Source organism: Talpa europaea (genome assembly GCF_964194135.1).
Source record: "Talpa europaea genome assembly, chromosome: 2".
Taxonomy (NCBI): Eukaryota; Metazoa; Chordata; class Mammalia; order Eulipotyphla; family Talpidae; genus Talpa; species Talpa europaea.
Genome location: NC_140068.1, coordinates 51,747,721 through 51,771,288, shown reverse-complemented (window position 1 = coordinate 51,771,288; position 23,568 = coordinate 51,747,721). Strand labels below are relative to the sequence as shown.

At 35.7% G+C, this 23,568-nt stretch overlaps 1 protein-coding gene across 1 annotated transcript in view; it reads right to left on the bottom strand.

The window, feature by feature from the left end:
- Positions 1-23,568, bottom strand: part of MMS22L (MMS22 like, DNA repair protein) — a gene marked incomplete at both ends in the record, with an annotated part of 93,266 nt that overhangs the window by 20,882 nt on the left and 48,816 nt on the right. The window contains one exon of the mRNA XM_084258501.1: positions 5,232-5,425. Within this exon, the coding sequence (XP_084114627.1) occupies positions 5,232-5,425 (194 nt within the window). The remainder of the gene's footprint in view (positions 1-5,231; positions 5,426-23,568) is intronic.

Genomic DNA, 23,568 nt, shown 5'->3' with positions numbered 1-23,568 from the left:
AAACTTGTGGCAATAAATTTTTAAAAACATTTCCCCTTTCAGAACTGTATCTATAGTAATAAATAAAATTAAGCACTAAATAACGAAATGCCACATTCAGAAATGTAGGACTAATAGAAAGTTGGAACTGAATTAAAATTCATGTTGTCAAAGGAATTTCTGTAGAGATCATCTAGATCACCAAGAAAGGATCTAGAATAAATTATAAATTCTAAGCCTAATACTTCTGCTAATGTATCTCCATCCTTCAAAAGACCCATTTAAAAAGTGATTTCTAGTATTTACCCTTTTCCCATCAAGTTAATTTACTTGCCACCTGTCACAGGTAAGAGTTCACTCCTCTCTCAGATACTGAACATTCTCTTACCTTAAACAGTGATCTACAAACAATCAATGATACTTTGCTTCCTTCAGAAGTCACTAAGTCTAAGTAGTAAAATTCCTTAGTTAACCACATTAAACAAATACACTTTATTTTGTGATTTTTTGTGAATTCAAAAAATTTGTACTATTTTAATTTGTACTATTTTAATCTATTTTTCCTTAAATTGTTTATTAAGTATTGCCACCTGTGTAGTGCTCAATGGTGGCTGCTTATTCTCTCACTCCTTTTATACTGTGCTTGACCTACAGATAAAATGAATCTTGGTTCATGGTGCAACTTCTAGACCATTTTTCCTTCCTTCACCCTCAAGCCTCTGGCTTTGAATCTCCTGTCATTAGATCATACTAATCACCAACTCTTCCAGTGCATTCAGCTTCTGATTCCTAGTTCACCTTTACTCATTCCTTGACGATTGTAGCTTATAATTATTCTCTCTAACAGCCAACTCTTGTTCCAATCTGGGATGATTTTCCTTCCAACATATTGGTCTTTGAGTTTCTGGAACTCCTTTCTCCAGTGAATCAATCCTACATTCTACTTAGGTCATTCACTCCCATGGAAATACCAAGAGATCTTGGCATTAATGATAAGTACGATTTCTCCATAATGTCAACTTTGTGGACTCCGAATTTCTGGCACCAAACTAGCTTTCCAACTCTCCTCTGTAGGTCTCCAACAATTTTTTTCCTGTTCCTCCCCTATTTTCATGCCTTTCTCCCCTTCTTAGGTAGCTTGATTGCATGGTCCGTTATACTCTTTTATGCATACATTCAACTCCCTTACTTTGGACTTGATTTGTACCTGCCTGGAAAAAAACTTGGTTTAATTCCTACTCTAGATTGTCTCCCCACATGTACCTGCACCAGTATAAATGGCTGGAGAGCAACCTGTCTGATCTCATTTTAAGTCTGACTACAAACTTTAAATTGGTCCTGGGGGTCCCCGGTGGCGCAGCGGTTGAGCGCTGGGTTGCGAAGCTGCCTGCGGCCTCTGAGGCGCCAGTTCAATCCCCGGCTGCTCCCCGGCCACCACAGGAGGGTCCCACATGGCGCGCAGACCTCTCCTGCGGCCCGCTGCTCCCCTCAGCAGTGTACTTCGGTCCTTCTGCCTGCTCTGCTCCCCGCTCTGGCTCTGGTGAATTCTCTCACCCTCCCGCGCTTCTGACTGTACCCAGTGCTTGTATGTATGTATCAATCAATCAATCAATAAATAAATCTTTAAAAAAAAAACAAAAAAAACTTTAAATTGGTACTTAGAGCCAGCTGGCTTTTCTCTCCTTTCTCTCACCACGAGCATCTCTCCTCTCCACCTTCTCTCACATACTGAAAGTGATTCAACGACTCACGATGCCAGAGAGAAAAAAACATCAGAACTACCAGAAGCTGCACCACATTTACCCAGCTACCTCCACCCAGGCCCATTTACAGTGCCTTCTCCTCTCCTACTCCAGGCCATGTCCTCTATGGGGCCCCCTAAAGGACTTTAAACACAAGTGATCCTGTTGCATCCTTGTTTTCCCTCACTCCAGAACATTCCTGTCAATATCATATACGCTAAAATATCTTCAAATTATTAACAAATAAATCTCTCTAATCTCACCTCCCCCTCAAGCTAACATCCCCATTTATTTTAACTTCTCTTAAACAATGAAACTCAGAAAAGATTAATCTCTATCTGTAGTCTGCAATTCCTTCTCATAGTTTCTCTTAAATCATCTTAATCAGGTCTTTTCAGCTACTATTACACCAAAATTGCTCTTCAGGGTCACCAATCACCCCCCACCCCTGCCTTATTAAAACCAATGACTAATTCTCAGGCCTTTTACTTTATCCAATAATAGCAGTTTAGCTATGGGTCAGTCTTTTTCCTTGAAATACTCTTTCACTTGATTTCTAGGGTACCACATGCAGTGCCAGCAAGGCACAGAGCCTGATCTGGGCAGACAGGTAAAGGAGAGTCCTGGAGGCCTCGGTGGCTTTTCAGGCTTTTATGGAGATTTTTACACCATTTGTTGTGTGGCACCCAGGTACACAGCAGGCAGGGGGGCCAGGGGGGCCAGGAGGCTGGCAGGCCTCCCTGCCCCCTGGCGAATCTTCACTCTGTCTGGGTTTTTTTGAGTTCTCTCATGGGCTCTTCTCTGCTGTTGCTTCTGCTGCCGTTGCTGTTTCTTCTGCTGTTCTCCTGGAGTCCCCATGATGCCACCCTATAAGCTCAGTCTCTCAGCCCACCTATGCATGCCCACACCCTACTCCAGGTGCCGGCCATCAGGGAATTTGGACCGCAGGAATCCATCATTAATGCTAATGGTGGGAGGGCAGAAAATCGTGATAATTTTCACTTACCACACTTTCTTGATTTCCCTTTTACCTCACTGATAATCCTCTGCAATCTTTTACGATTCCTCTTTATCTCAGAAATCTGAGCTTGTGAATACCATAGAGACTAGTACTTAGAGTTTTTCTCTTTTCACCAATACTGACTTTATTGTAATCTCATCCAGTTTATGACTTTAAAGACTACTTATATGGAATAGTCTCCAAATTTAAATCTCTAGCTTAGACCTTTTCCCTGAATCCATGGCTTATTATGCAAGTGACTAACATCTTTATGTAGATTTTGATGCAGATCTAAAAAAAAAAAAGTTCAATAATAAAATCCTACACATCTGCCACAATCTTTCTCACTCAGCAAGTGGGAAATTCTTTTATTTTGCTTACCATAGCTACCCAATTAGAAAAATCTACTACCTCTACCTTCAAAATGCTTTCTTTACCTTCCGATAGGTAATTTGACCACTTCTCACCACCTCTACCCAAGCTGCTCATTTCTGGGTAGATGCAACAGTTGCCTAACCTCCTTATATTCTATTTTCAGTATAGCAGCGGACAGAATTCCTCTGCTCAAAACTTTCCAACTTCCAGTCTCAGAGCAAAAACAAACTTCTTTAAAACTTCATAGAAGGCAGAACACAAACTAGCTCTCACATCTTGATCACATTTCTGACTATTCTCGCTCCCCTTCCTACTTTACATGAACTTTTATGGCTTCCCTGTAGTTCCTTAAAGACACCAGATATGCTCTAGTCTTGACTTCTGCACAGCATTGGTCTCTCTTTGCTCAAATGGTACTTAGGTTTTCCTAATAACCGATAGCTTTATTTAAAATTATAACCTGCCTCATGCATTCCCTATTCCCTTATATATATATTTGCTTTTCTCCACAACACTTAACACCATCCAACATATTACACATTTTACGTATATATTTATTATTCTCTCCCCATATGGGACAATAAATTCCATGAGAACATGAAACATATACATAAGAAGAATTGTGGTCTTCTGCCACACCCCTACCTGGTACATCCCTAATGGCAATAAAAGTAGGTATGCGATGACATTTTTTAATGCACGGAATTTTTCTCTCCCAACTCATCAAGTTTCTAGTGCAAAATGTACAAAACAAAGCCAACAATCACACACAGTTTGCTTTATATATACCATTTACTTTCAGTACTTAGGACACTGACTAAACTTTTGTGATATCATTTTGTTCAGTGACTGGGAGTTGAAATGATGAATGGAAGAAAGATAAGTCATATCAGCTAGTAATGACTGCTTTGGTTAAATTTACTGAATATCAATATTTATCTTCAAAGACATTATAGTAGTTGGGATACCATTCCTGGGTCACAATTCTTCAATCTATCACTGTAAAAGTCCTAATTATGGAAGTGCTACCAGAATTCAAGATGTTTGAAATTTCTCAGTCTTTTTTTTATAAGACTTTTTTTTTTTTAAGATTTATTCATTTATACAAGAACTGGGGTAGAGTGACAGAGTGGGGAACAGAACAGGAGACTGACCAAAATACACAGCTGAGGGGAGCAGAGGGGAGACAGGAGAGGTCTGCTCGCCATGTGGGTTGCTCCACGGCCGGAGGGGATCGAACGGGCACTACAGAGGCTGTGGACAGTTTCACAGCGCTGCGCTCAACTGCCTGCGCCAACAGGGAGGCCCCTCAGTCAGTCTTTTATGTAATACTTTTATCTCAGCTTTCCTCACTCAAACCAGGGTAAAATAACCATGGTTTAGATGTTAAGTTTTTAAAAGTATTACATTTAAATCCCTTCATATAAATTGCACTTAAATACATGCATTCACCATATTGCTCTCTGTCTATTCCGAGTCTAAACATATTTTGGGCAAAACATTCCTTTGAGAAAGTTACTGACCTTTTGTTAGAAACCTATATCTGTGCACATAGTTAAACTCTTTCCTACAATTTCATGTGATTCAGAGTCCCCTAAAGCCTAAGGACATGTTCTTAGGTTAATAATCAAATTAAGCAAAAAATTACAATAAAAATTACAATAAAAATAAAATCCAGAAGTCAGAATAAAAACATTCTATGTTCAACATATCATTCGATCTTAACAGTTTGTTGTTGAAGTGGAATTCATGCTATACTCTTTTGCCTTTTATATAAGTAGCTCCATTTTATATCTAGATAGCTGCACATACAATTTGAAAATAAACTGCTTGAACTGGAAATAATCAAATGGTACCTTACTTTCCAAATATTGCATGCATAGGAAGCTTATGCATTATCAGTATTTTAAAGATTAAAATTTATTTCTTTTAAACAAATAATCACAGTTTTTACCTTTACTGAGATGAAAATAATAACTTGAAGGAGCCTAATTTAAAAATATGTAATTCATCTTTTTGGTTGTCAAAATATTTATTACACTAACAAAATAAGAGTTTGTTACAAAGCAAAAACAAGAAAAAAACTGATGGATTCTGGAAAATGAAAACCTAATTAGCAAATTAACAACACTGACCTGCAGCTGCATCTGCAAGTTGTGAGAGCGGCACTATCTGTGACATTCTCTGACTCTTCAAAAATGAAAAGAAATGTTTCCACAGTGCACTGGCAACTGCAGCAAGGTGGCGCTCTTTAGCCGATAATGAAGACTGTACAATTAGGTTTCCATTCTCCCTTTGAAGTTCCTGACACAATTGTTGATGCATACTCCTAAAAAGAAATAAAAATATAGCTAACATCCAATAAATGCTTACAAAAATGTTTAAATACACCTTGGGTTTTCAGTGCTTATACCATATAAAAACAGGACGATTTTATATAATTAAAACCTTTATGCCATGACATTATGCATTTCTGGTTACTTGATGGATGAATGATGGCATATTAAGCACCATAAAGTTAATGTTAATTACTAATGTCAACCATTAATTATATGCTTTTTAATATGTCAGATCCAAATGAGAAACAGGCAGCTTCAGAATGAAGTTCTGCATTTTGCAACTCACTATGACAACTGATTTTACTTACAATCTAGACATGAAAACAATTTTTTAAAGCATTCTCTCATGAGAGCTTTAGGATATGGATGTGCCAAGAGGTAAGTAAGCCACACCTGGCCTATGTGTGATATTTTAAATGAAAATAATTTTCCTGTTTAGAAAAGGCATAGGCCCTGGTACAATCATAGTACTTTGATCCAAAAAGATCCATTCATTTCACACATTAGAAAATAATAGAAAGTTTTTTTCTCCATAAAATAGTAAAACATGAATTTGATACTGTCTCAAATTTTGATTCATCATCTACTCACCTTCTGTACTTAATTGAAGTGAAATTTAGACAACTCTAGACATTTATAAAAACAGTAGAGGGGAATACTAAGATTTTTCTAGTGATTTGGAATAGAAGGCACTTATGCAACATGTCCATCAATTAAAATTATGAGTTTGTTTTTTATTTATATACCAAAATGACAGGTTTAGGAGAAAAAAAGAAAGGAGAAAAAAACATTTGCACAGATACAAATGGGCAGAAAGAGCTTCATTTAAAAAGGACAAGTTTGTGAAAAGGGATGCCTGCATAGACATAGGAGGGCAGTCAGTGTTCAAGAGCTGCCAAAATTATGATTATTTAAAATGAAATGTAGAACCATGATATTATTCCTGCAGTATAAGTACAGGAGACATAAATGAATGGATGACATTTTCAGATTTATTTTTTTCAACTATACAGAAAATAGTGAATAATGATCAAGAAGTTAAGGCAGAAGATTCTTTCAAAATTAGTAGTATTACATTAAGAAAAATAGGTAATACTTTTTTAAAAAGAAAGGAACATTACACTGACTCCCAAATTCCTGATATTTTAAATCAGTTTACGTAGGATAAGCACATAGATACTCAAAATAACTATACAAAATACAGAGCAAACTAAATATCTGCTATGTCATCTCTGTTTAAAACTCTGTCTGATATGCTCACACTGTGAACCGGTGGCTAGAGTCCTTTATTTTTGAGTAAGATGAATACTAAACCACTAAAATCCACTTGGCAACTAACTCAGCTGCCTATATTAACGTAGCAAAGTTCATGACTACATAGCAAAGTGCTGGAGAGGCCATGTGATATAATACAGACATTTGCACAAAAATTTATACTTTTTCAAAGTATACTGGTAAAAGATAATAAATTACTTAATGTTTACAGGTAGGATGGATTTTGCTGTTTCTGAAGAACCCACTTTCTTTATGAAAACCTATTCCCTAGAGGGGCCTCCCTGGTGGCACAGAGGTTAAAGTCTCAGCGCTAACAAGCAATCGCCAGCCACTTCGAACTGAGTTCTTTCCACAGCCAGAGAGCTAACACCATGGTGCAGCAGACTGCTCATGTCTTGCCCGCTGCTCCTGTCAGCAGTGTATTTCTGTAGATCTACCTGTTCTGCTCCCCATTTTGCTCTAGTGAATCCTCTCACCCCCTGCACCTCTGGCCTAGACCCCCATTCTTGTATGCATTAATAAAATAAATCTTTAAAAAAAATCCCTATTCCCTAGAAAGATGCATAATTTCTGATCATCTTTTATGCGCTAGAAACCTTTAATTAAAAATCAAAACAATTCTATAGATGGGTATCATTAATACTCTTACACAGATGATAAAGCTGATGGGGGTAAATTATACAATATAGCCAGAGGTCACATGGTTAAGAAGGGCTGGTTCCATAATCTGAACCTATCTCAGACTCCAAAGCTCACACTTTAGGACCACACACACAATTTAAGCATTGATAAATTTTCTTCTCTCCTTACTTGTGTTGAAGAAATTTCATTAAGCCTAAGAGAAGGAGCTGAGAAAGCCACATGTAACTTTGCCTTGCGAAATGGCAGGCAACACCAGAAATCTGTATTGGGAAAAAGTATAAAGAGAGATTCCAAGAAAAATGCATTCAAACCAATTTAGAAAAAGGCCAACAAAACTGAACTACGTCTGACCTCTTCAGAACAAAATGTAGCGGTAGCTGGGAGTATAAGTAGGAATTACTACAGAAATTTGATTCAGAGCTCTTAAAAAATAAATCAGTAGGAAAAATTAAAGTTAGAGATTACAACTGCCAAGGTAAGTGAGTTAACATAGCAAAAACAAATTCTGATTAAGTAAGACATTGACCAAAAATTGAACTTGTTTTGGAAATGTGCATCCATTTGGTATTTTCATTTAGAAAGAACTTCTATAACTGGGATTATGTAAAATATTTTCTACTTGACAGTTTGAATGTTTAGGTGGTATCATTCTGTATAATAAGAGTGATTATCTGCTACTTTAATGCAAAGCAAAGTTGTTTAAAACCTTCTAACAATTTCTGTAAACATGAAGAAATCAGAGAGTGGCAAATGCAGGAAATATGAAGGATGTTCTGTTATGGGAATCTGAGGGAAGAATCAAATTCTGCACTACAGCCAAAGTAGTCAGAAATACCCCTTAAAATCACACATAATTTTTTAAATCACATTTTCTGAAACAGAAAACTACACAAAGACTATTCATAAAGAAATTTATTAGCTATGAAGCCTGAAGGTACATTTATGAAAGAGCAACTATTAAGAGATCTCTCACTGTGGATAATAATGTAAAAGAAAACACACGCAATATACATAGAGAATACTGTTCTAGATGTTATGGTTATTTTATAAACTTACCTACTTTTTTCAACAAACAGTAGAAAAGTATGAAAGTAGATTTATTGCACAAAAAGTATAATCTGATTTCAGGTCAAAAACTAAAAGAAATAAAAGATGTAGAATCCCCTATTACTAAGCAAATGTTTTTAGTAAAGACAGACTAAACATAGGGCACAATCATTTTGGATACAAGCTTGTGTAAATACACACGCGTAACCAGCCCACTTACATTCTAGAAGATATAATACATACCAGTATAGTAGAAAATAAAATTTGCTGAATATTAAGTTATTTAAATTGCAGTGCTCATAGAAACAATAATAACATTTAGCATTTATTGTTATTTACCATATCCCAAGCACTAAGTGATTTATAAGCATTATTTCTCACCCTACCAGGTAGGTACAATTAATATTCAAATCTTGTAAATGAGGAAATGGAGGCAAAAGAAGTTAACTTGTGTTAGGTAACACAGCTGGCTACTAGTATAGTTACTCAGAGATGTCTGACCTCAAAGAAAATGAATCACCTGCCAATTTCTGAAAGGGAACAATCATTTGTTATATCATCTAACAGTCCTAAAGATTGAGTTAAATAACATCCTTGAAAGTGTGCTTGGAAATCTATCATTACGCAATGTAGACACCCAAACTGCATACTTAACTGTTTATCTTTTACTACTGCTATCCTGCCTCCTTTGGCTTACCTCATATTATGGTCAAAGATTTTTCTGATTCCTGCATCTGAACGAATACCCTTCAGTCTAACTTTGAAATATTTGTTTGTTGTTTTATCTTCTACTATTTTTTGTTGTGCTGCACATATTCACTAGACCCACTTCCCCCTTAGTCACTCACAGATATGTAAGCGTGCTGATGCATTTATTATACCACAGATGCAGAAACCATGAGGCTACCCACCAGCCTAGCCTTAGGTAATTCCTAGTCTCTAGTAACTTCTAGGCAGGTTCTAGGAAGACCTACTGGACTCCTATATGTAGGTTTTACTTCTTATCTTCAAATGTCATACTTTTCCTGCAGCAGATAATTATGGAGTAAGGTAATATACTACACATCACTTTTCTGTTAGTCACAGTTGTCTGTGTAATATTTCTAATATATTATGACTCAAAATTTAAAGAAAAATTCTCTATTGATGGACCTTGCCATATTCGTGTACCATTTATCAATGGACAAAATAAAAAGCAAAATGTAATAACAACTGGTAAGAGCTAACAGAAAGCAAGGAATTAAAAGCAGCTAATAACAGAATTCCTTTCCTATTTCTATGCCAAACCTGGCAACTTTAATCTATATTAGTGACAATATAATGGCAAATTCTCCATTAAAAAGTTGTTCTAAACTACTGTGAGTAATTATTCCAAGTATTTGATTGATCCAATAGAAAATTTATACCAATTTTTCTTTGAAGCTAAACTCATTAAAAACCTTAGGTACTCTGAATCCTCTTGTTATTCACATCCCTAAAACAGAACTATAATTGCTTACCTCGTCAGAAAAAAAAAATAACATAATCAAAGTAATGACATTCTCAGAAAAAAAAAACCCAACAATAATTTAAAGCTGGAAGGTAACCTAAAAATCATCAAATTCAACCCTGACTTTATTCAAAAATTCAAAAATCTCAAAAAATGAGGAAAAAATATACAGCATCTAGCTACAAAGAATTTTGCAAAGCCTCACTATGAGATAAGGGTAATTTGAGTCCTAACCTACAATTCTCCATGTGTCCAAGTTATCAGGGAGCGTGATAAGTTAAAAGCCAGCCTGGTAAGGAGCAGCCCATTCATAATTTGCAGTGCCTTCCTGCAATACATGCCTCAAAGTGTCTGTGTGTCTGTGAAGGAGGGACTAAGTAGGTAGTGGAAGATTGAATGAGTAAGTGAGATCAAGAAAAGAAGTTTTGTTGGTATGTATAACAAAGAATCTAACTATAAAGAGGATAAATAGCTTGACTGGGCCATCCTGTTAGTAAGCAGCAGAGCAGAATTTGAACCCAGGCAGCCTGCTACTACCACACAACTATGCTATAATAACTTCAAATATTTTACTATTCAAATAAATGCTTTGCATGTACTACTGCTGCATCCATTCATATACTAAATTTCAAATAATAGCAGTTACAACGTAGTCTAACATTCAATCCCAGTAGGCACATCAGATGTTTATTCAATAGGGTTTAACACTTCCTGGGCAGTGTAGACTATTCTATAGGGATCCCAAAGATCAATGACATGTGGCAATTTAAAATTTTCCTATGTCCATGATTGAGTTGATCTGAAAGAAAGGGGAAAAAAGAATAAATCTGGAATGCAGCGTTGAGCTTAGCAAATCAAGCAAGCTTGTAGCAAGGTTGCCATATGGTTTCATAGAATGATACCAGTGAAGTACTTAAAATGAGGCTGCTTGCCCCTATCCCAAAACTTTAGTATAGTATGAAATATGTCAATAAAAAGTGGTTACTTTTAGGAAATACCATTATAATTTCATTAGTTATGTGTTAGTAGATGATTATAGGTCTGAAATCACTTATTTTCAGTGATGCTTTACTACATTTCATGGTACATTAATAGCAAGGGTCTACCTCAGCAGTTCTTAATCTTGACTAAAATCAAACTCATCTGTAGCGCTTTCTAAAAATTTTAATGATCTTTCTGCATCTCCAAGTCTGAGCTTAGGCATTCTCACTTAGCAGGTCTGGGAAGGGGCATGAGAGTTGACTTCTCTATCAGGCAGATGCTGCTATCAATGGACCACACTTGAGGAAGTCACCTTCCTGGCTTTCCTAGTCTATAAAATGCTGATGACAAAAGTACCCATAAGACAAAATCAGTTAATCAAAGCCAAACCCTCAGAATAGGGCTGTCACATCTATTTCAATAATAATCTTTGATTTCCTGGTTAACAATAATAACTTAATTTATTCAATATGCCCCATCTAAATCTTGCAACAGATGAGGAAACGGCTAAGTAATAGTAGTGCATGAGTCACACTGAGCGGTAAGACCATATATAAATCTGTAGCAGAGGTGGGCTGAATACCATTCCTCTACTCTGTAGTCGTAAAATAAACCATGGATTTTATACCAATTCACAGAAGAAAGATCACCGAGAGAAGCAGAAGAAAATGGGCATGGAAATAGATTTTCAAAGGGCAGGTTTTGAATTTGAGAGGTGAGAATGAGAAAAGAAAAAAACATAAAGGTAAATAAAGACACATTCATTTATTCTCTAATTCCACAGGTATTGCAATGTCTAGAGAGCAAGGATACAAATTTCACAAAACACAGTGTCTGCCATTCTGGAGCTTATATTCTTTTTTTTTTTTTTCCTGGAGCTTATATTCTAATGAGAGGTAGATATTAAGCAAAGGAATGTTTACCATTTCAGGTTGTAATAAGCTTTGTGGATAAAAAGAAATCAAGGTATGGAGATAATGAACGGAATTGACATTTCAAGTAGGATAATTAGGAAACATGGTCTGAGAAGGTGACATTTGAGCAAATACCTAGATAAGTAAGAAAGGGAACCACAAAGATTAGGGGACAGCATTCTCTAGGAAGAAAAAGCAGGTACAAAGGTGTCAAGACTGGCGGTTTCACATGCTCAAAGAGGCCAGCGGACTAAAGCACAATGTGGACAGAAGGAACTAGATGAATTTGAAGAGGTAGGTAGGTTCCAGACCATACATGGTCTAACAGGACATGGTAAGAACTTGGGATAAGAAGCTAGGAAAGCAGAAGAATAACATAATTCACAACTTAAAAGGAACATACATAAGGGCAAAGTGTTTGGGGTAGGGAAAAATAGTAGCACTGACTTTATTGAATAAGTTTTATAGTAGCACTAGAAGGCAATAAATTTAAGAATAAAAAAATAAGGATCCATTTGCTGTCACATGTTTTCCTTATTCACTCCACCACAAGTTACTCACTGATAGTTACTGTGCAATACCAGTGACACAAAAATGATCTTATTCTGCTGTTAAAAAAAAAAAAAATCAAGAGTTAATTCTGAAGGTAATAAGGAGTCACTGGAGATTTTAAACTGAGGAAAGGACAACATAACCTGTGTCTAGGTTAATTTGATTATGACAAGCAAAATGGGTTAGAATAAGAACTGACTGGAGACAGGTAAGACCAATTATGAATCTTCTGTGAACATCCTGGTATGAGCAAATGCCCAATATTAGCTCCTTATGAAGGAATAAGAAAGCTAACAATTTTTTGGCATTTTGAGAGAAACAGGTATTAGCCTATGTTTTTGACAAGTTTTAGGGGAGGGAGATGAAGTTAGGAAGGACAGTTAGTTACTACAGGGAGATTATAATCTGATTTGAAAACAGGAAATTTAAGTAACAAAAACCAAAACATTTTTGGAAATATGGACTTAGATTACAAGAGTACACTGGACTCTGGAATCACTCTGTAGGTGGTCTTTTTTTTTTTCATTTTATGAAAATGAAATATTTATTTCATTGAATGCTATCTTATGCTCTCATCCAATAAAAAAAGAGCATGACAGATCAACCTGGGCAAGCTTGATCTATACTCATTAGCATTGATAGTACAACAGATTGCAAGTGTTCTTTGCAAAGAAGTGTTCTAGTGCTCGATCCTAAGCTGAATATGTTTATTTTGTTGTGGTCTCTGTTTCTGCCATACATTCTGTGTCTGGGTGAACAGCTAAAACTGTATGGTCAACAAATAATAGTTTTGAATTTAACACAAAAAACAAAGAGAAAGTATCATGCTGGATATTAAGATTTAAGGTTTACAGCACTTCATGATGCTTTCAAGGAAATGGCTCAGGGTAAAGACCCCATTAAGATTGGCTGACGTCCTTTGACATGCGAAACTACAGGCAGATGAAAATCCTGATTTAGGGGTTTCTTAAAAAAAGAAAGAACAAGCAATCACTACCTGACCATGTCAACTAATTTCCATAGGTGTACTGCTTATATTCAATTTGGCTCCTCACTTCTAGGACCTCAACTCTCAAATTTAATAGCAACTATGTAGGTACAAGTAGTGGGTGAATGTCCGAGAGAGAGAGTCTAGGCTCAACATGAAACTAGTCAGTCTCTAAGTTTGCCGGTTACCAGAATATCATGTGGGAAAGATCATGAGTTCTGATAGGATCTTTGTCCTTGGTTTTAGAGGCACTCAGAGGTGATATCATCTCTGTAAGAAGTCTTATAGTGAAATGTATATCACATCTCTGAAAAATATGTAAAATTGTCCTACTGGTCTTTTAGAATTTAAAGGTATAAATGAGCAAGCATACATGCACTGGACTTATCTAAAATGTTATGCATAGAATTCTCAAGAAAAAGAAGGGCGGAAACCTTATAAATTGGTGAATAAAAAAGAAAATTAGAATGTATTTATTTATTTTTATTTTAAATGTAGAACTGAGGTGTAGGCCAGAGGTGCAGGGGTGAGAGCACTCACCAGAGATAAAGCAGAGAATAGAACAGTCAGATTTACTGAAATAAATCTACTAAGGGGAGCAGTGGGCGAGACAGGAGAGATCTGCTGTGCTGTATGTGGGTTAGCTCCCTGGACGGAGATCAAATTCAGGTCATAAAGACTTAACCCCTAGACCACCAGAGAGGCCCAAAATATATTTATTTGCAACATAAGCTATAATGTGGACAGAATCTTTATGGGAAATCTTCATTCTGGAATAGAGATACCAATCTTTCAAACTTAGCACTACTGGTGCCAATAATTACTTCACATCTTTTGTTTCCTCCCTTCTCTAGTTGCTCCTTCTCCCCCTATCCTTTTTCTGGTTATTCCATCATTTATTGAATATGTGGTAGCTCTAAAACATGGCTATAAATTCTTTGTTACACCTTGAATCTGGTAGATTTGTGACAGCTGTGACAACAGAATGTAGCAGACGAAACATAAGTGACTGCAAGGCTTGGTAAACAAGAGACCATGAAGCTTCTGCATTATTTGTTGGGAAAACTCATCTTTAGTGTCCTGAAATGCCACGAAGTACAGTTACATGTGATCACTTAGAAGAAACTACAGGTAGCACTTAAGTCAACAGTCCCAGTTAAGCCTATTCTAGCTGAGACATGTCAGTGAAGAACTGGATCCTCTAGCTCTAAATCTGAGTCCTAGTCTTTTGAGTTGCCGCAGACAGAATCATACCAGCAGAGCCGTAGACATACTGTAACAGAGAAGAGCTGTCTTTTCTTTTCCAAATTCCTGACCTATAAAATCTGTTAAGTATAATAAAAGGGTTGTTGTGGTGATTTGTAGGTCACAATGGTTTGGCTCAGCTTACTATGTTCTGAAGAACAGGTGTCCATGAGATGCTACACTAACTACTATGTAGGAATTAGGGATTAAGACATTAAAAAAAATAAAGATACCGATCTGAACTCAAGGAATGCACACATAGGAAGGGGAAACAATGAATTTTCTTCATTAAAAATATAATCAAAGCGTGGCATTTGTAATGGCACAAAGGCAGAAAAGACAAAATAGCTGTTTTAAGCCTCCTAGGAACCATCTGTAACAATCTCATGAAATTTTATACTTGTTTTAGGATAAATGAATTGCAAAGGTAAGGATAATCTGAAGAAAATCTACTTTATTTTCCTACCAATCTAGCATATAACACCTATATCAAATAGGCGCTGAGACACTTTATATATATTATATTTACTATAAATTTTATTCGGTTCTTTTGTCTTCATATTTCATTAACAATTGATATCTTTTTTCATTCAAATTTCATTTTAATTGTCCCCAGATATAGTGTAGTTGCTTGTGAACCTATGAAGACCACCTTTTAAAGCTAATTAATAAAATCACTCCAAAAATTAGTTTTATTTTCATCATCCAAGCAGTCTTTTCTGAAAACAACAGCAGTTTTCCCCTCTAACCATAGCAGCAATCATTACACCAAATCCTGCTATACATGTTCAGTTATTATGTGGGAGAATATGCCTTTCATGTGAAATTCAAAAGAAATTCAGGATCATTCTATTAAAAGTAAAGGCGCAAATATTTTTGAGCTCAACTATTCTGCAACAAGTAAGCTAGGACTAAATTTCATTTGTGTGCGCTTTTTTCCTAATTGGTGGTAATAAATTCCTAAAAGTAAGGGTCTAATGGTAATGTTGACTGATTCTTAACTACATTAACCCAAATGTTCCTGTCACTGTGAAATCCACTCTATAATTTACCTTAATGGACTAGGTATATCAATAAATATTGAAAACATCCAGTCTCTTTTTTTCCCTTTCATTTAAATCAAACTCAATTCTCTGTCAACAGATTGTACCAATGTGTAATCACAATAGCTAATGCATTCGGGAAAATAGTGTTCTTTGATAAATAATTTTTCAAAAACCTCTTAAGCATTCTGCATCCTCAATATTTCTCTTACACTCAAGAAATGCAGTAAATTACACAACCAGACACTACTGACCATTGCCAGTTGTGATAATGGATCTAAAAACCATATTATCAGTTCCAATAAAAACTCAGTCAAGCAAAAGAGTCAAAAGTAGGGAATGTTTTAGAGTTTTCTTCATGAAAACTCTAATAGAAATAATAGTTCAGCCACCATTTTAATATAATGCTAAACCTGGTATACATAAATATGCTTTAGAAGTCCATAACCTCCTTTAAGTTAGAAATAAATTTTTGTAAATATATGTAAATGTACATTTTTTTTTTTTAAAGATTTATTTCATTTATACAAGAACCGGGGTACAGGCCAGATGCGCGGGAGGGTGAAAGGATTCACCAGAGACAGAGCAGGGAACAGAACAGGAAGACTGATGAAATACACTGCTGAGGGGAGCAGCTGGCAAGACAGGAGAGGTCTGCTAGCCGTGTGGGTTGCACCGAGGCCGGCGGGGATCAAACCGGCACTGCAGAAGCTGTGGACAGCTTCATAGCGCGGTGCTCAACTGCCTGCACCACCAGGGAGGCCCATAAATGTACAGTTTTATGAAAGACTTGCTTTCAGTGAGAGTCCATGGTCTATATAAAACAAATAAACCTACTAATTATATCCTATCTCCTTTCTTTGATCACTTTATAAACATTTTCTAAAAACAGGCTAAATGCTTCCTCTAAATTTCTTACCCTGAATCCTCTTCTTGCTTCTTTACATTTCCCTACTCTGTGTCTTTTCTTTTTCCAATGACCCAGCTGTAATCTCTATGTACCAAATACACTAACTTAAAAGTTTAATCTGAATTATACATGGAAAAAGCTATTATTACTAGTCAATGTGTAAGATCTTCAAAAATCATCAAGAGTATAAAACTTGTCTATACTGTATTTAATGGTCAATAAAGTTCTTAATTTTAGTTTGTTATTTCATATACTTAGTTACATACACATTTCTCTGTAGAGATGCTATTTGCCACCTTTCCTATAGTCCTTTAAAAGGGAGGGGAAGATAAAGGGGGAAAAGTTTTCCTAAAAGATTACCCATTGAGTCAATGATCTGTAGGGGTTATTATGAAGCTCCATTATTATTAGGGCTGAAAGCCTCAAAGGCTTTTGTTATATCACTAATTTCTTTTTGCAAGGCTTCAGCAAATGAGCCGATTTATCTAGTTCTGCATGCTTGGGGCTTGATACATGCTATTTGTACATGACAGGTTTCATCTGCGTAGCTAGCACCATTGATAACATTTATCTGTACATCAAAAAAGCTCATCTCCTAATATAAAAAAAATTATGCATATACTGGGATAAGAAATATTAAAGAAGTGAGTAAAAGACCTGTGATATCTAATGAAATGGAACCAAACTGCAGAAAGATCACCAATTTTGGATGAATGTGCCACAGGTTTACAGGAGCAGGACCAACACCAAAAAAAAAAAAAAAAAAAAAAAAAAAAAAAAAAAAAGTATGAACTGAAGAGATCCTTGCCTATAATGAAAAATAGAAGGGCTTTGTAAGCACCCGTTGATTTTAAGGAGAAATGGGAAAAATTAACTTACTTCACCAAAGAAAAGATGAAGCTTCACTTATGTTTATGACCAAAGAAGAAATATTTCTAAATACATTTAAAATTGTCTCCATTGTTTATACCCAGCAAATGAAAACTAACCCCTCTTATTTCACTCTTATGGGAAAACTTGATTGTTGCTATGGTTCACAATTAAAAATCTTTGATGTAAAGCTTGAAGCCTTTATAGGAAAGTAACCTTAGAGAACACAGACTACACAGAAAATAACCAAATACAAAATTGCTTTTCTTTCAGAAATGATAATCAGCTTAAAAGCATCTGTAAAAAGATTGTGAAAGGAGAGCACAGACTACATATTTGCACAACAAGGTAATGACAAAGTTATTTCCAAATTTCCAGTAGAGGCTATATAACACTTTTTTAAAAAGAAAAGTTAGCATTTTTCTCTGTGAAGAAGGTATGCATTGAGTTAAAGAGTTTGTTCTTATAATTTGTCATCTTTCAGAACATGAGGTTATATTAGACTCCAGTCACCCCCTACTTCTACTCTTCTCAGCATTTGGTAATATAGACAGTAGAGCTAATTTTCTGTCATTCAAGAAAAACTGTTGGATCACTAAACTTGTATCATCATCACCTCTGAAACACAGTAAAAATCACTGTTAGAACCAATAGTTTATTAGATCGAACCCACCATCAACAATGTCAACTCTGCCTGGTTTTGTTAAAAGGAAAATGTTTTACGAGTTCCACCACTGGGCATCAATTTAACTTCCAGCACCAGCTATGCTGTAAAACCGTGAATGTAATTTATATGGTGACCCGCGTGTGTGGGAAGCAATATCTAGGTGAAACTTCTCACAGTCTGACAAAATGCTTTGATTTGCACCATTCAGATGATTGAGCAAAAAGAGTTTAAGCAATCACCAACAATAGCCTTTATCTCCAAATGCACTAAAAATTTATTACTCTATGAGTACAACCTATTGCTTTAGAGCCAGGCTTGATAGAATAGAAATTATTGGATAAATATTACATTTTCAACTGGTACACATCTTGTCCATTAGGTTTAAATATTGGACAAGCTACGTGTTTAAGATAAACATCAGTCTTAGCTGATTCCATCACATAGTACATTTAGAAAGCCTCCAAATGTTTCCATAGTAACATTTTTGTGCTTACATATAGCTGAGGATACATGTTCATTGCCAATTAGGAGAAAGTAAACTGAGAGACCACTGAACTCTTCATAAACATTCCACCTTTGTCTTTTACTTAGCACTTAACAACAGCTGACAGTATTTACACATCTATTGTGGTGTATGAAGTAACAGAATAATCCCTCAAGCAGGAAGGGACATAAATTCATGGCTCCCCCGCACCCCCTGACTCCCCCCCAATCTTAAGTAACAGTTAACTAGTCAGGTTTTCCTAGACATTTCAAACTAGTCTAAATTTCATACACATGGCTTTTTCGGTAGTTACTGCTGACATTAAAGGAAAGCTATATAAACCTATAAACCTCTCCACCTGACTGAGATTATACACATTTAAAGATGGCAATGAATGTTTCTGTTGCACAGCAAAGGTGTTGTGATTATGGCAATGTAAATTTTAAATATCCTTTCTAGTACACTACACTAAGAGGGTTCCAAGGAGTCCAATGTCTTTGGGCTGCCTAAGCAACTACAGTAGCCTTGACTGGCCTGATTAACTCAGTGTTACTTTCTGTTTTTTGATTTGGTTTGATTGGATACTACAAAATAAAGAATATCATTTCGTTTGGTGCTGAAAAATGACTCAGAGAGGTTAAAAAACTTGATCAATAAAGGTCTGTCTGACTCCAAATCATTTTCCACTGTAAGCCATACTAAGGATCTTCATTCAAGATGAGACTGTAATAATTAAAATCTCATATAAGGTTTAAAGAAAACATCTAAGAGATCATAGGGCAAAATGACTAATGGTCATGAACCTTGGCAGTTGAGCTCTTTTACTTAACTAAGGCTTCCAGTTTTGTTTTCTTACTTTTTTTTTTTTTTTTTTTGCCACATGGAAAAAATAGTTGCAGTGTGAAAAATGGAAATAAAGCAAAAACTTACTATTTAGAAACAAATCACCCTATATTTCAAACACAGGCCATTTGTTACAGTACTACTAGAAAAGACTTAAGCATTTAACTTGGAATGCCTAGCAAGATCTTTTAAGCTGTTTTTCTTATCTTGTTCTTCAAAATTCGAAACTAGAAAATCCCACTTGACTAGAAAGGCAAAAAAGAAGGAGGTTGTCCCTTCTAGGGTTAACACATGCTTTTTGTAAGATTTTAGGTAAGATTAACCTTTTGCTCACAATAGGACTGGTTATTGGTTTTATTTTTTATTTTATTTTTTTTTACTATCTTTAACTCAGGTAAAAATCAATATAGAGTAAGACAAAGGGCTCTAGAGGGTCTGGCTACACCAGCTTTTGGGTTGGCTTCTGCACAATTCTACAACATGCTGAGGCTGGGAAGGATTAGCCTGCTTGTGTTGAGTAAACCGATGATACTCAATAAACAGTTTCTGTTGTAAACCCCTTAGGACGTGCAAAGCCACACTAGTTGGCAATAGACCAGATAAGCTGCAGAACCAGCTGTAATCTCATTTAGACCTGAGCTGATCCTCCTGTCCTTTCATTCCACAGGATCAAAGCAAACCACTAAGGAGGCAGCTGTATTATAGCGGCTCTGCTTGCTAGATGCAGCAAACATTTCATAAATTCCACTCCTTGAAGCAAGTCTCTACCTAATCTACCCAGAGCTGGGACAATCAATGAATTTCTGAATTCATTAGACTGATTATTACAGGGTAACCATTTTCTCTTTGGAGAAATGTGATGATTGCACATCAACTTTACACAGCAGCTCTTTCTGACCATCATTTTCTTGAAAGGCTCAAAAATTCCCCCACAATACCAAATAAAAATGGTTTAAAATTACTTAACCCATTATCTTTAATGCATGCTAACAAGCAAATAACATATGATGCTGAATTCCTCCAGATGTAGTAGCTGACTACCACTCAAGTGCATCTAAGCTTTAACAATGACCCGTATTTTCCATGCTTAACAACGCAGGAGGGAATACCAAACCTTTCTGTGATAGCATACTCTGGCCAAAAATAATTTTAGAAAAATTCTAAGAAATGGCTTCTGTAGTTCAAACATTTATTTATAACTTTCCCACAAAAACAGAAAACTATGAAACTGTTCCAAAGTAAGAGTGTTAAGTATTTTAATGTGTTCCCTCTCTCGGCCCTGATAGAACACCTTACAATCTAATTTTACTGGAAATTTCTTTAATAGATATCTAAATTTCAAGCTATAAAGCTTTAGAAAGCAGTCACTACTCACAAATTTAAGAGAACACTAGCTGGATGTATATGAGCACTGAACAGGCAGATAACTGATGCCCTATCACAGATTACTCTAAGCAGTAAACATAAGAGAAACAAAACCCAAAACATATGTGCAGGCCTATAAAAACATGAGCATTTTAAGAGTCAACCAGTAATTTAATGCTGAATGTCAATATTTGAGAGGTGCTTTAGGGAACATTAATCAGTGAGCTGGCAAATTTTTTTAAATAAATATTTAGGTTTTGTGGGCCACATATGATGTCACATATTCTTGCTCTTCACAAATGTTTAAGCAAACTGTTTTATAAATGTTTAAACATAAAAAAATTCATTCTTAGCAAAATGAATGTACAAAAACAGGCCAGATTTGGTCAGCAGTGCCTTGCTTTGCTAATCCCTTTTAGTGCAAAGTTCATTTTACAGATGAGGACACAGACTCACAAGAACATGATATATTTGCTCATCTTGGTGTTTTTCTACTGCCTTCCAACATTGATCCCAACATTACTTCTGTAAGAAAAAGATATGAAAACACTACTGTATTTCAGAAACATTTGAAAAAGATTAAGTAAAAATGCCTGGGACTTGTGAATCTAGACAGCACACCAGAATGACCAACACATGAACTGACCCAATCATTTCTAAAGCTAATAAATGCTACATTTAATAATTCACCTCTCTCCAATCCATTCTTCAGACATAAAAGGTCCCATTTAACATAATCACATAATAACAGTAAAAGTGATAAATATCGAAACCTTAACTCTTCTAATATTTGCAAAATCCAGATCTTTGTAATAATAACACTATGATAGGAAACTGCAAAACTGTGTAATTATACTTTAATTGTATTGTGAGGCATGCATTAATCACAAAGTTTAAGTACCAAGGATAGAATTATAATAATTCTGTAAAACAAATTTAAGCTAGCTAAGTAGGTCAGAACCACTAACATGCAACAGGAGACCCCTGGGAATTTATCAGTTAATGGCTATTTATGTGCAAATGAGTGCCCTCCAACCCTCCAAAATCCTGTGTAGCTGAAGGGTATTTCTGTTAACCAGGAGCAGTGCTTAACTGCAAAGGCATAAATTAAACCATTTTATTGGAATGATTTTTAATTCCTCTACTTTCCTCTTACCACATTCCCCCTACCTTTCTAGAAGCACAATTTACAGAACATATTTAACAGAAAACTGGAGAGTTTTCAAAACTGGGTTCTTGTGACTCCCACTGGGACATGAACACCACACCTTCAGTAAAAGGAAAGGAAAACATTTCTTATGCATACATCCTCCAAATGGTACTTGCTTGCTTTGTTAAGAAAAACAAAAAACAAACTAAGAGCTTCAGTACAAACACTGCATTAATACTTTACAAAGAAATATAATACACTAAAATTGTGTTTTAGGGTCACATATATTTATATGGGACAAAGACATTCAGAGAAGTTTTCATATATTATAATTTTGTTATAACAGTGAAAATATATACCTATCAAAGTATAGTCTGAGAAGAGGGAAATTTTATTTGTTTAACAAACACCAATAAATTCTAACTTGCCACAAAAGAAAATGAAGCTATTGGATGTTTTCTGAAAAGGGTGAGGACAGGAGGAATAAAGTTTTCAGAGTGATATAAATACAGTTTAAAAAGCCCACTAAACACCCATATTCAGGACCACACCAAACATTTTTTTTTTAATTTCCTAAAAGGACTTTTAATAAAAATATTACAGTTACCAGTATTCAGAATATGCCTGGGGATTATGAGTGACTTATGGATAGAGAGAAATATTCTTATTTTGAAGATGTTATTCTAGAACATGAGAGATCTTATTCTGGATAAGACTTTTACTTCAGGAAAACACATGCATTTCTAGTTTCGTCTCTATTGAAGGCACTATGGAAAAGAAAAGGCTTTATGGACTAGTAAATTTATTTTTTAATTAAAGTACCATTGGATTACATCCTTGTTAGTTTTGGAAGGATAGGGTTTCCTCTCTAAGGTATATAGTCCTGTAGTGCTTCCATACTTAAGGACCCACACTCCACCACCATTGTCCACTGTGCTCTTTCCCTACCTATTTCATACCCCGTCCCCTTCCCAAGCCCCTCTGGATGCCTGTCCTATGGTCAGTTTTCAAGAGTTGGTTTTAGGGGCCCCCCCAAGTGGCAGTTGGCAGCCTGAGTTCAATCCCCAGCCAGGGAGCTACCCACATGGTGCAGCAGACCTCTCCTGACTCATCCCCTGCTCCCCAAAGCAGTGTATTTAAGCCAATCTGCCTGTTCTGTTCCCCACTCTGTCTCTGGTGAATCCTCTCACCACCCCACCCCCACCCCAGCAACTCTGGCCTGTACCCCAGTTTCTCTTATGCATAAATAAATCTTTAAAAAAATAAAATTATTCATTTTAAGATTTAATATAGCAGCAATTTAAAAGTTATACATTTTGCTAGTATCTCCTCGAAGTTGGTTTCCTTGCCATCATTTAACTGGAAAATAAATTATAACCTAATGCTTACTTAAGTACCAGTAATTTATTTTAAGTAAGGCCAAAATAAGTATATAATATCTTTAAACTTACAGTAATTCTATAGCACAGGTAAAACCTCAGCACTTTAAATAAAATTTTAAAAAAAAAGTTGTATTTGTGGGAACTTCTATTTCAAACATAGAAGTGATAAAAGTTTTCGGTAAATTTCTTCAGAAAGGTAAGAAAAAATGTTTCACTCGTCTTCCTATAATTGAATTTTCCAGAGTTGAAAGTAAATTATAGCAGAGCATATGATTATATCAAGTCT